A 12,959-nucleotide genomic window follows, 5' to 3' on the forward strand; every position below is an offset into this window, starting at 1 on the left:
AAACAGTAAAACAAGTCATCAGTAATTTCATTGCCTTTGTACGCCTGAACCTGCTTGGTTGTGTAACAAAATTGAACGTGAAGACAAACAAAAGTAAAATTTTCTTGTATTTTCTAGTTTGGCTTGGAACTGATCTCCGTAAGATTCCCATTTTGCTTGAGTGAATGGAACAAATACATTGTTCTTGAATCTTAATTTTAACTTGTACAGCAGAACAGAAGGAGCAAGATAAGAGTGTTGCAGATGTAGTATTTATCCTATGTTTCTTGCTGAGGGAAGAAAAGGAAGGACTACAAGTGCTGCTTATAGGTGACGTGTTTGTTTTCTGATGTTCTCATGTTGTACCTTTACCTACGTAAATCTCCCACCAAAGCCAATGTAAGTTTTGCCTGAAGGAGGAATAAGACTGGAGCTCTCATGGGGAACATTTTAGATTAAGAGGTTGATTACGTTTTTGTCTCAGAATGGAAGAATGAAATAGGTGAAAGTTACTAAAGCTCTTGTTTGTATCGATCTTAAGTGGAACATGATTTGTGGCACGTACTATAATACGCAGTTAAGAATATAGGATATTTATTTTTAATCATAATCAGAGCTATATTAGTTGGACGGGCAGTGAATCTGCTATTTCTACTCAGATTTTAGGGACCTATTTACCGTAAATACTTTCTTTTTTCAATAATAGGGTCAAAAAATGCAGTAACTAAAAAATTACCTAATGCAAAAGATAATTTAGAGTATTCTGGAGCAAAGGGGGAAATGCTAACTGATCTAATAAATAAGGCAGTTTAAAAGCATTTGTGGCTGCTACAGTGATGTATGTACATATCTTACAGCATAAATTACTGTACAGAATACTCTGTTTATTAACCGGTGTAAACACTATTGCCTGCTATGTAGGGGAGTGTTGCAGGATTTCTCTCATCGGAAATATAAACCGCTGTAGCTTTGGCTGGGTCAGTGAAGCCTCAGACAAAACACCCTTGGAAAGGAATGTAAGCAACGCTTTATGAGATGCAAATAAACCATGCTGACTTGAATGCTTTTACAAAAAAATATTGCCAATGTTTGTGGCTATAAATAAAATATGAAATATGAAAAACTACAGAAACATTGGTCACTGTCTGATTGTTGAGTACCTCATCTAGGCAGGTGCTCACAGTTGGCTGTGTGAAAAGGGGAAGTGGGAAAGGCTGAAAAGGCTGGGCGCACTTTGGACACGCTGACCAAGAGGACAGTCAGCAGCTGGACCTCACACTGGGACTGCTGCGTTGCCTTGTCAACCACTGGTGCCACACTCAGCATAGGAAATGGGAACTGTGATTACTGTGATTAATGCTACTGATTGGGTAAGTAGTGACAAATTTAAACATCCTGTTATTTCAGAGGTCTGTACTCTCTTCCCCTCCTGTCTGTTTTTCCTTGCTCACTTGCAGCACGGTTTGGTTTTGGCTTCTGTATGACAGCAGATCTTTGGAAGGTCTGTGGGTCACTGTGTGTAGAGCACCCACTACAACAGGGCCTTGGTCAGCAAGCATTGCTACAGCCCAGGTTTTGACTAACAGTGCACACAGGAGGGCAGGGAGCTGTCGTTAACTAAGTGTCAAAGTTTGTACGGCCATATTTTGTTATGCTTGTCTTTATCTCCATCCACAGAGGCCCTGCACAGGAAGATCTCGCTTTGCCAATACCAAATGTTGGCCTTGGCCAACATGAAGAAAGATGCACATTCAGTCCTTGATGAACTACTTACTGCTTTGGATTTGGGCCTACCAAATTAGAGAGTGGGCTAGGAATGGTCCAAGTCTACAACACGTGCTTTAAATGTCTCAGAGATAACTCTTCATCTCCTCCATATTTTCTGCTTCTCTGCTCCCTGCCAAAGCGATGTCAGCCATATCCTGCCTCAGTGCACCTTGTGGTGTTTTACCAATTTCAGCAGGTGTTCTCAGTAGCAACAAGTGCAATCGTGAGCCTGGGGTGGGGATTGTATTTTTGTGATATCTGAACTTATCACTGGAGCCAGATGACAGAAACAAGTGCTTCTAATGTATCTTGCTTAGACTTTCAGTATAGGGTGAGGTGAATCTCAACTTCTGTTTTAAAATCAGGACTTTTTTTACTCTTCCGTTCCACCTTCTCGGGTGTGAGGCTGACAGTTCCCGTTGGTTCTACTGCGGGGCCACCAAGTGGCAATGCTCATTCAAGCAAATCTGTAACACCTGAACCAAAGGCCGCTGGCTGTGTTAGCGCTGCTTTAACTCCTCTAGCTGTGCTACTTGCTAGTTGAGTCATCAGCAGTAAGGGCTTTGATGGACTTGTGTGTCATGGGTGAGGACAGGGCCCAAAGTATCAAGCACAGGTGAAAAAATCCTTTTAAAATTCCAATATTTTCAGGCATAGAAAAAGAGTCTTAATAAGAGCCCATAATTAAGTACTTACTTATCTATGCTGAACATGTCCCCACAGTAAATACCTCTTTCTCTGTCTGTGGATAGAGTGAATGTTCCGTATAGAAGAATACGAAATATAGAACAAGGGTAAATAGCGCTAAGCGAGCAAGGGTTTTTTGGCATTGACTGAATAATGTGAAGAGCAATAGAAACAATTTGTTCTGACTGACATTCAGTCCTTGGTGAAGTGCTCTGCAGTTGTTCCAAAAGTGATGTATCAGAAGAGAGCAGGGAATTTCACCCTGGGATGCCAGCTAATGATGGCATGATTTAGGAAAGTAGTTTCCCTGAACATTGTGATCAGAATGTATCTGACTTCCCAGATCAGTAACTGATGTTGCAAACAGACACAGATATTTTGTTGTTGTTAAGCAACTAGTCCTCTGCAATGCGCTGTTCTAAAAGAATATATCTGCCCGGATTCATTTGAAGATGGATTTGGAATAACAAATAAGTTGGACGTTTCCGAGGCTGTTAGGAGAAACACTCTTGGTGAGACTGGGGAGGCAAACTTCTTTCACAGAAAGACGAAGTGGCTTTACTAACATTAAAAAAAATTAAATAATAATTAAAAAAAAAAAAAAGGAATTCTTCGAATGGCTCCCACCTCTTTGTTAGCATTCGCTGTTTGTCCCAGAATCACTCCTGTGATTCCTGCTTGCTGCCAGGCTCAAAGTTACAGATACTGTGGGAATGGTGATTTCACCTAGGCTGTGACTCCCCTCGGTGCTAAGTGTGAGTTTTATGTACTATGACACTTACATCGAGAGCTTAAATGTTATTTAAAACATTTGAGGTTCTTGTGGCTCTGGGCTAGCAGGTGCAATTCATCCACTGTGCCTATCAGGTTTTTTCCACAGCTCTTCAACACCACTTTTCTTCTGAGAATACATCGTGATTTGCACACATGAATTAATTCTCATAAAGTCCTACGAGACATATAAGTGTTGAAGTTTTCCTGTGTTAGTACACATAAGAAAGAGGAGACCTAATTGTCTTATATGATTCATGCTGTTCTCTATGTTTGCTCCCCACAAGTGCTTTGGGACAGAGGAAATCCCTGGTATTCTTTTTTTTGGCATTCCCTTGAACCCACTAGAGTCCTTTGTGGTTAGCATGGATGAGGCTGGGATTCAAGCTACATAGATCAAAAAAGAGGAAGCCTTGCTGTATTGCTACAAGGCCCTTTGTGCATCCCATGGCTTACTTGCTTTGTGCTCCAGCACCCAGGTGGAAAGAGAGCTTGGACTGTCAAAGAAGACAGCCCTGAAAGGGAATTCATACTTGAAGACTTCCAAAAGCAAAGGAGCCAGACAACAAGCAGAGGCAAGGAATTACTTCAGAAACATCCAGCTACATCTCAGTGAGGAAGGCCATAGTCATTTGAAACTGATAGAGTCTTGGATGCTCCACATCTCAGTGTTTTTTCCTCTCTGTAGCTTTAGTGAGCTGAAGGCAAACAGGGCCTGCGGTAACTTTTCCAGTTTGTTGATTAACCTTAAGAACAATTGACAGCATGGCAACCGGTAATGCTAGATATGGAATCTTGGTGTTACGGAGGGCAAATGGCAGTTTTATGGGAGACACTGAAGTAGGCAATTTTTCATGTAACAATATTGGGCGAGAAACACCGCTCTCTTTTTTTCCAGACAGAATAGACATAAGATCATCCAAATGCTTTTCTAAATGAGTTCTGACAAAGTTATCTACAGTTACATGCCTTCCCAGCCTTTGGTGCGCAGCGCACAAGCTAATGTAACAATTACAATTATGATACCGATCAGACCTATTGGGCCTTTTTAAGATATGAAAATCAGTCTACTTCTCTAGTTTCAAACACAATGAGTTCAAATATGTGATGTAAATGCTAACAGAAAGATATCAAAATGAGAGGCATGTTAGGTCTGTGCCAGCCAAGCCTCTACGGTTATCTTAACAAGTTCATATTCTTCAGGCATTGTTTGTATTTCCATTGCGCCAAGACATTTTATTCTTTAGCTTGAGGATTCTCCCTGGAGGGAGGAAGGGAAACATTGCTCTCGTCATGAAAAAGAAACATTTCTTTTTGACATACTAAGCATTAAGCGGATTATGTAAAGGCAAAGCATATTGCAGAAGGAGACGTTCTTAATATAGTTTTGACCATGAACTCGTGACCCTCCACAAAATTTAGGACAGCTGGGAAAAAAACAGCAAATTAAACTCACGCTCATATTGCTTCGACAATCTTTTCACTTAAAAAAAAAAAAATCTTGTAAAAAATTCCTGGAGTTCATCCACTGCTATTTACATAAAATTCAACCTTTCCTGCTTAAAATCATGAATCATTTAATGTCACATCTGTAGGGTATCTGAGACAGATGCCATTAATCCAAGTCATTTTGCAAATTCCAATTTCATTTGGATTAAAACCTACAGCTAAGCCAGCGAATAGTATATACTGTACATGCATTAAGGCTGGTGACTACTGAAGTCTCTTGGGTAGATAAACTAAGCACAGATTAGCCAGGTCTAAGTGTATGTCCTCATCTAGGGAAAAAAAAGATATCCTGACATTTCAGTGATGTAGATTTGAATCAGTAGCCGTGAAAAATGGTCGAACATTTGTAATACAAAAGAGATACGATGACACAGTCCCAAAGGTGCATTGCTTATAAATTAATTAGCTGCACAAATTATTTTGATAACAGTTACTGCAGTTCTGAGGTGATATGGCTGCTCAATGATGAGTAGTTGGTGATCAATGGTAGGCACTAGTAATATCCTTCATGCTGAGTGACTTTTATTACTATTTAGATTTACAGTATATACATATGTGTTTGTATCTACACTTAGGGATTGATTTTCTTAACTTCCTTTACCTAAGGTCTTCTGTTCACTGAAGCATCTTCCTTTGGAGCCCTGTGATATTCGGCTAAAAGAAACAGGCAAATGAGCTGGGGAATCCTGCCATGTGATGGCAGGTCCCACATGCGGACTTTTGCATGTGTCCTTCTTATCTATTCATGCCACTACGGAATACTATAAACAATTAAGGTCAAGGGTCTTTATTATCTTGCTGTCTTTGAGGATCCTGTACGCTGCTCTGCATTTCTTGTATCCACCTTCACTACACGGTTCACTTGAATGTATTCCCATTGCTTTATCAGCAATTCAGAAGCCTCTGTTTGTAAGCAAACCTCTCCCTTTAAGTATAATTCTTCTGGATTCTTACAGGCTGATGTCTTGCTTGCACCAAATGAACCTGCACATCTCCACAGTGCAAAGAAACCTGCATGTTCACAGGCTTTTACAACAGTCTAAAGCGGGTAAGCATCTTCCACTGAACCCCAAAGAAGGATGGCATCTACTGGTTGCATCTAGAACAAACAAAGTACCTTTGAATCATGGTGGAATATCTGAAACTGCTCCAGTTCTTAATGTGGAGCATATGCTTAATTGGACCAGACCTAAAGGCCACATGCACCTCTCCAGTTCAGGCCCTAAGAAGATGAAATGAACTCTTAGTTGTCAGCACGTCACATTCAGCTCCAGCCATCTAAACTGCCGCAACTATTATGCAGCAAAAAGTCTGCACAGAAGAGTATTGGAAATAACTTCACCAAAAAAGCCATACAGCTGTGAGAAACCCAGCGGAAAAAAGGCCAAAAACTCTAATCCATGTATATGACTAGTTGGTTTAAATGGCTGCTATTTCATCCCTTTATGCCACCCGAGGTTAAGGCTTAGTGTGCTCATCAGGCCACACAGATGATGCCAGCACACAACCTAAAAGCCAGTGTGTTTTTCCAAAGAAGCAATGGGTATTTTGGCTGGAATAATTCAATATGAGAACAGTGTACAAGAAATGACAATCATCTGCAAGAAATCCTTAGTGTTTGGAAACGTTACAACAGGACAGCATAATTTTTGCATTTCTTTGAAGTTGCTTGACATATTACATCCATACAAAGAGTTCACCATGATTAAGAAATATATCCCGATCCTAGTAAAATAAACATGCTTCAGAGTTCCATACTTGAAACTCAAATGCCACATGTGCAATAAAACAAAACTCCATTTAAGGCAAGTAATTTATGTCACATCTAAAATTTCTCAACATTAAATAGCGATACGGGCTCCCAAACCCCCAAATTATCTGAAGATAAACATCATAGGCACCATCAAAGAAAACAGAAGCAAATCTAATTGGAATTTCACTAATTGGAAATCTAATTAGTGAATCCAATTCTAATTGGAAATTCCACAGTACCTTCGTATGATGTTGAAGCAGCTGACAGAATCCACTGCTGCTGGTCTGGTACATCATGGTAGACGCCCACCGCTGGAGATCAGGCAAGTAATAAACAGAAAGGCACTAACCATGTTTTCCGTGATACTTGGGACCAAACAACTTGTGTTCCTGATGAGGTGGGTAACAGCTGGAATTAAGAGTGACGAAGGACTTGGAGGATGTGCATTTTATCATCTAAAGGCAGGCCCACATTCACTCTTAAAGCCAGCCATGCTGTAATACTCAAGTCCGTGTTAAGAGGTTACCACTGCCTGATCTTAGAAGTTCTCTTGGGGAGGAAGGATCCAAGCACCTTTCGGCACATAAGATTGGCTTGGGATGGCTTGGAGATGAGCAGTCCTTATGTAGTTACCCTGCTGAGCTGCGTCAAAGAACAGGGTGATGCTCTGAGTCTGAGCAATAGCCAGACCTATTGTTAGCAGCCTAGATCAAAAAAGATATGCCAGTATCAGAGTTCTGCATGCTTTCCAGTCTGCTCTTGAACACAGGGTAATACAGCCTTTGCTTCCAGAGATGTTTTACTGAGAAAACATGCTACTACTTTGTTTGGTATCTTTTTTAAATGCATCTCTTCAAAATCAGAGAGGAAAAAAAGGCAGCAAGGACCAATCAATCAACCCTTAGTATCAGTGGCTACTTCTGCTTGCATCATCTATTGAAAGAGATTTTTGTACTCACATTTCCTTAAAATATTTGTGAATTAAATTAGAAAACAACAATCAAAGGGTCAGTTAGTGACTTAGACAAGAACAGTCTATTGAAGTCACCAGAGCTGCTGACTTGAGTAAGGGCTACAAATCTGATTGCAAAGCAAGCAAAACATTATATTTCCAATATAGAAAAAGAAAAATAAATGTGTCTGAACCACTGAAAATAAACACAAATGTGCTAAGGGCAAACACAGTTGGTATGAACTGGCCTTGACCTCAGCTGACCCAAATTAAACTCCAATCATTGTGGGATTAATTCTTCTGGCACGAAAAACATAGCCTGTCAACAGGAATGGAAAACATCCCACAAATCAAGAAACATTAAAGCCTAGTTGAGGATTATGCATGAAGAGTGAGAGGATTATGATAGGAAACAGTTCTTAGCCTGATGAGCAGAAAACACTGCTTCCCAGATAAAGGAAATTGCATGTAGTGTTCCCGTACAGCCTAGAAGAATGTGCTGCAAGCTTCTGCTAGGTGAAAAAGATATGAAAATCAGAATCTGTAAGATGAAGCCTTTCCATGCAAAGCCAACAGTTGTTATGGATATCTGTCTGTATGGAGCTGAAATTAACACATTTTCTTTAGTGAGTGGATTGCAGTTTGCCTTTTCTTTTTTTTCAATTCCCATTTATCCATTTACTATTGGTAACAGAATGCAGTTTCCCACCATCTCCTTTAAAGTTCATGCAATCAACGTGTCTGTTTTCAGGCTTTTTGCCTGTTATTGTAGGTGTGGAGCTGAACAAGAGGTCAAGTGAGTTAAAAAGACAGGAGATAAAGAAACGCAAGCAATCTGTCAAAACTTATTGCACGTTGAAGGAATGCTGTCTTTCTCCATCTTAATGCAGGCTACACAACTCCTCTGTGTGCCCCAGCAGGGGAGTAACAGGGAGATGGAGCACAAATATTGGAACTTCTGTGAAGTGTCCACGCTTGCAGTTAAGTTCTCTGTTGCTGAGATTTGCCCTCATTCATTCAGTTCAGGAAAACCCTTGTATGTGTGCTTAAGCTCTACTGAAGTAAATGGGATTTCAGTACAAGCTTAAAAGGTAAGAGTCTATTTGAGAGCTTTCCTGAATAGGGATTTGTGCTTATTGCACTTGGTTCAATCACCCCATGAGATTTTGGTTTCTGAATTTTTCAGCACATGAATAGAAAGGGTATGTTTTGTGCATTCAGATCAGTTCTTTCTAGTATTTCTAGTGTACGAAAATTTTCTGGAGAGTGGAACAGAACAATTTATTCTGAAGAGAAATCATTGTATATTGTACATATGCACAGATACATATCTACTCTCAGAAAACATCTTCTCAACATTGAAGAAATATTCACCTTTGTTTGGATCAATGCTGTGGTTGACTATTTCTGTAGCACAGTGTCCAGAATTATCCATGAAAGGTTATATAGTCCATGTGAATGGCACACAGTCATTACGACAAGTGAGTGCTATTCCGCACCCAGTGAAGTCCTTGTTGAGTGTACTGAACTAAATGCTCCATACTGCTGTGCAAGGTGATAGGTCCCATCAATGCATCCAAGTCGTTAAAAAATTCTACAGGAAAAAAAAACCAATAAGATTTCAGCATCAGAAGAGTGAAGCTGTATTTGCTATTTGTCACCCTTTAATAGGTTTTATTCTCTTGCAAATTGAGTCAAGCTGAACATTTCATGGGAATGAAAGTTTAGTGCTAGCGAGATTAATTTTAAAGCCCCGTGGCTCGTGATGTTACAGGCTGATACACAACAATTTTCTTTTGAAGGAACAAAACTGTGAGTTCTTCAGCTTTGCCTTTCATTAATTTCCACTGAATCTTGATAAAACAAATAGATGCTGGGCAAGATTTGTTTTCAGATTAAGGACAAGTGAATCTAAAAGTGTATACATGAGTGTCTATCTATACATACGCTAGATATCTAAACTACCTCGATAGATGAAAACAGGCATATACAACATGATCATCCCAATCTAAAGAGTAATCTGCCTAACTAGTCAATAGGTACTTAATTCAGTTACATCCTTAGAGGTATACAATGTCTATTTGAGATATCCTCAGGCACTTGATACATACATAGCTGACCTAACACAGGGCATACAGGATACTTCCGGAGCAGCAGTCCGGGAAAGGACACCTCAAAGGGCATTTGGTAGCTATGGTTAGACAACTGAATTGGATCCCGGTGTCATCTTCAAGGTGAACTGATCAGCCCTCTGAACTCTGCTGTTTGTACTGAACAAAGTTCCATCCACTGTAATGAGAGATTAACTCAACAACTTACCTGCAAACACCTACACTTAAGTGTCCTAATTTCGATTTGAATCCTGACCACATTCCTTCCTTAAATACAGTGAAATCAGTTTAACTGGGAAAATTTCATCCAGAAGAGTGAGTGAGGGTGCCTTGTTCCTATCTGTCTCTCCTTGGGGGATGGAGGTTGGACAAGTTCTCATTTCTTCTGCAGAAATGAAGTGTGCTTCTGCTTTGTCACATGGTCTGGCTAGAAGCATCTCGTCCAGCTCCATGACTCTGGGAGCACAAGTCTGCCTTGCCCCCTTTGAAACCTCTCTCTCCAGAATGACACAGATGGCAGTGAATACTACCTGCAGATACGTCTGTGACCTGTGATCTGTCTGTCACCAGCAATGTACAGAAAAAAATCAGTGATATAAAGATGCTTCTAAGTGAGACAGCTGTCAAAATTGCATTTTTTTGGGGGGGTAATTTTAGGACATAACCTCTACAGCCCTACTTTGTCAACAGGATTCCTGTCAAAGCAATTTGTTTCTGATCAAGACGTGTGATGTTCTTATAGAGTAGCCCACTGCCTTGAATCACTCACCTCTGTTTTCCTTGGCCAGGTTGTCAGCCATCTCCCAGTAGTCATAGCTGTGCAGGATGCTGTTGGTGATGCTGACGTGGTTGGCGGCCATCTGATGGATGCGCTGGGGGATGCTGATTATAGGAGATGAGGAAGGAGGCCCTGTGCTCCCCTGGGATCCAACAGAACTAACTGGAGAAGGGCTTGGGGACATGGGCGATGGAGTTCCTGTGCTCCTGAAATTAGATGTTAACACCACTGCTTAAAAGTGTTTGGTTTAAAAACATGAAAGAATCTGAACATACAGCAGGTGTGGAAATGTAACACCTGACAGTGAATATGCTCCTAAGTTTCTGTGCAACAGGTGAACTTACTTTCCACTGTTACCCCAAGAAGATGGGTTCTGGGCGGCTTTCGATGAGTTCTGTAAAGAAAAAATAATTAATGTAAAATATAATTAATGTAAAAATATGAAATGAAGAACAGCAGACAATATAAAAGTAAAGGAATATAAAGAAAAAATTGTGCAGAGAGATGTATTCAATTCTCATGATGCAATTAACCCAGAGAGCCTGGTTTGGTGTTGTGATGAAGCGGTGCTGTAACACAGACTCAAATCACATGCTATTGAACATCCTGAGATGGGGACTGGCTAGGAAAACACGCTTGCTGATGTTCACCCTTTTCCTGGGAGTTCAGAAGAAAGCGCTAAGACTCCTTGTAAGGTCTAGGCTGGAATTTCTTGTGATAGAGAAAACCAGAACACCAGAAGGCCGTGAGCAATCCTACAGGACGTCTATAATGTCTAATTCCTGTCAATCATGGAACTTCAACCAGAATCTTTTTTTTCCCTTTTAATAAAAGATAGCTAGGCATATAGAAGTCCTAAGACACTATTGCCCTTGCTCTCCTTTGTCCTGTTCTACTGTTTAGCAGGCCTCTGAGTTAGGAAAATAGGTTCTACTTCAAGATTTCAAGACTGAACTTTCTCAACTTCAGTACATTAGGGTTTTGTTGGTTCTATGCCTGCAAAACTGCATGTCATCTGGCATCATCAGTACTGTTTCTATATACACAATGACCACATTAACTTCACGGTTCTCCAGTAAGATGGGCACACTGCTTGCGCCTCTCCTAAAAAAAGCTTGTTTTCCCAGCTTTGGTGCATCCTCTGCATTCCTTCAAGTGTTCCCACACTCCAAAACTGCATTTTGACACCTGGCCTTCTGCACTATTGGTATGAAGAGTAGCTCTGGAGTGTCCCACAGTGGGCTCTTCCTTCAGTGGTTTGTTTTATGTGTGTGTGTGTGTCTTTTACAGAGCTACTGGCCTTCATCCTTCTACTGTAACAGAAACTGAGCAGGTTTTATTTACCTACAGAGCTGGAGGCGGGAGAATGAGAAAACTGAAATGGAATCAAGGATATTTCCACTGTAAATTTAAGTAGCCTCTGCCTTACCGTACAGCTTCACACACCTTTTCTCTCATGGTGGCTTTTTATTTTTAATTCTCTGCTGCATTACTTTTTTATTTGAAAAATAAAATAAAATAAAGGAAATAAAATACTTAAAAGGAGATTTAATAAGTTTTTTTTTTCTTGTTTAAAATAAAAGTACGTCCGATTTTCCCTGAAAATATGTGTGAAATAGTTTAAAACCATTCTTTGATTGATAATGTATGTGGAAGCTCTTAATGCAGTCAGCACTTCACGTCACTTGGTTTTGAAAGCTTTTAGATACTCCATATGAAATGAGTGGAGAATTGGCTTGTTTTCCACTGAAAATTATGGCAAATGGATTTTTTTCCCTTATTTTTACTTTCAAAGGTGAGAATATGTACTAATGTGAAACTATGCTATCACCATACCAGCAGGAGCTTTGCAGACAACAAGCTCATCTTGCCTGTAACAGAGTGTAAGTCCATTTTATGTTTGCTGTGAAACAGTTTCTGTCTGCGAGTAAGAGACATTTTACATGGTTGAGAGCCTGATCGTACTGTTCTTAATGCAGGCATTCTCTGAATTGGTAAAGAAAAAGAAAGTGTTATAATTGGCACATATTTCTTTCCCCTGAAATCAAGTCATTGTTAGAGAAACATAACACATTGAATTATATATTGCTAAAATTTTAGAAGCAATTACAGTGACTTCAATTTCAGTTTGACAATAACAGATCTGTCAATTTCCTTCACTGTCTTCGTGTGTTTAAAATCTGGTCATGAATGTTGGTGGTTGTATTTGAAATTTTTTTATTAACAAAATGTCAAAGGATGGATGTTTTTCATTTCAAGGTACATTCCTCTGAAACAAAAGGCAAAAAAAAGCAGAAAGAAAACAGAAAAGGAGCCCTGTGTTTAAAGACAAATGGCTGTTCTGGTTCCCAAAGCAGTTTGTCTTAAAGCATTTATATGTACATATTTATTTAATTAGAAAGATAGAAGCTATTTTTCTTTCCGTGTAGGTTAAATGCTGGATGGACTGACTGCTAGGAGGGCTCCACCATAAAGGTTCTGTCCTTGAGTACTTTCAGAAAAAGGTTGCCTGTCAAATAAAATACATTAAAATGCTTTGAATGACTTCCTGTTGTATTCAAAATAACCAGGCTGTAGACCAGGCAGGGATTGGAGATAGGAAGCAGAAGCACACAAAGTAAAGCAGGAAGGGGAAGCTGGTGGTGCTCTGTC

The 12,959-nt window shown here is 39.9% G+C and overlaps 1 protein-coding gene and 1 long non-coding RNA gene across 9 annotated transcripts in view; one reads left to right on the forward strand and one right to left on the reverse strand.

Annotated features, from left to right (window-relative positions):
- Positions 1–1,218: 1,218 nt before the first annotated feature.
- LOC146762667 (uncharacterized) lies at positions 1,219–6,788 on the forward strand. Its single transcript, XR_014941134.1, has 3 exons — positions 1,219–1,349; positions 5,670–5,761; positions 6,703–6,788. It is a non-coding gene; the product is annotated as an uncharacterized LOC146762667 (long non-coding RNA).
- Positions 6,789–8,673: 1,885 nt separating this feature from the next.
- AFF3 (ALF transcription elongation factor 3) overlaps positions 8,674–12,959 on the reverse strand; it is a 305,750-nt gene continuing 301,464 nt past the window's right edge. For all 8 annotated transcript variants that reach the window (XR_014941034.1, XM_085533184.1, XM_085533180.1 and 5 more), the window contains 3 exons: positions 10,652–10,701; positions 10,299–10,513; positions 8,674–9,012 (listed from right to left, as the gene is read on the reverse strand). Coding sequence is in view for 7 of the 8 variants with exons in the window: in XM_085533184.1 (XP_085389310.1) it covers positions 8,891–9,012; positions 10,299–10,513; positions 10,652–10,701 (387 nt within the window). In the remaining variant the exon portion in view is untranslated. The remainder of the gene's footprint in view (positions 9,013–10,298; positions 10,514–10,651; positions 10,702–12,959) is intronic.

The sequence above is a fragment of the Coturnix japonica genome, chromosome 1 (assembly GCF_054131305.1).
Source record: "Coturnix japonica strain WE chromosome 1, WE-NBRP24, whole genome shotgun sequence".
NCBI lineage: Eukaryota > Metazoa > Chordata > Aves > Galliformes > Phasianidae > Coturnix > Coturnix japonica.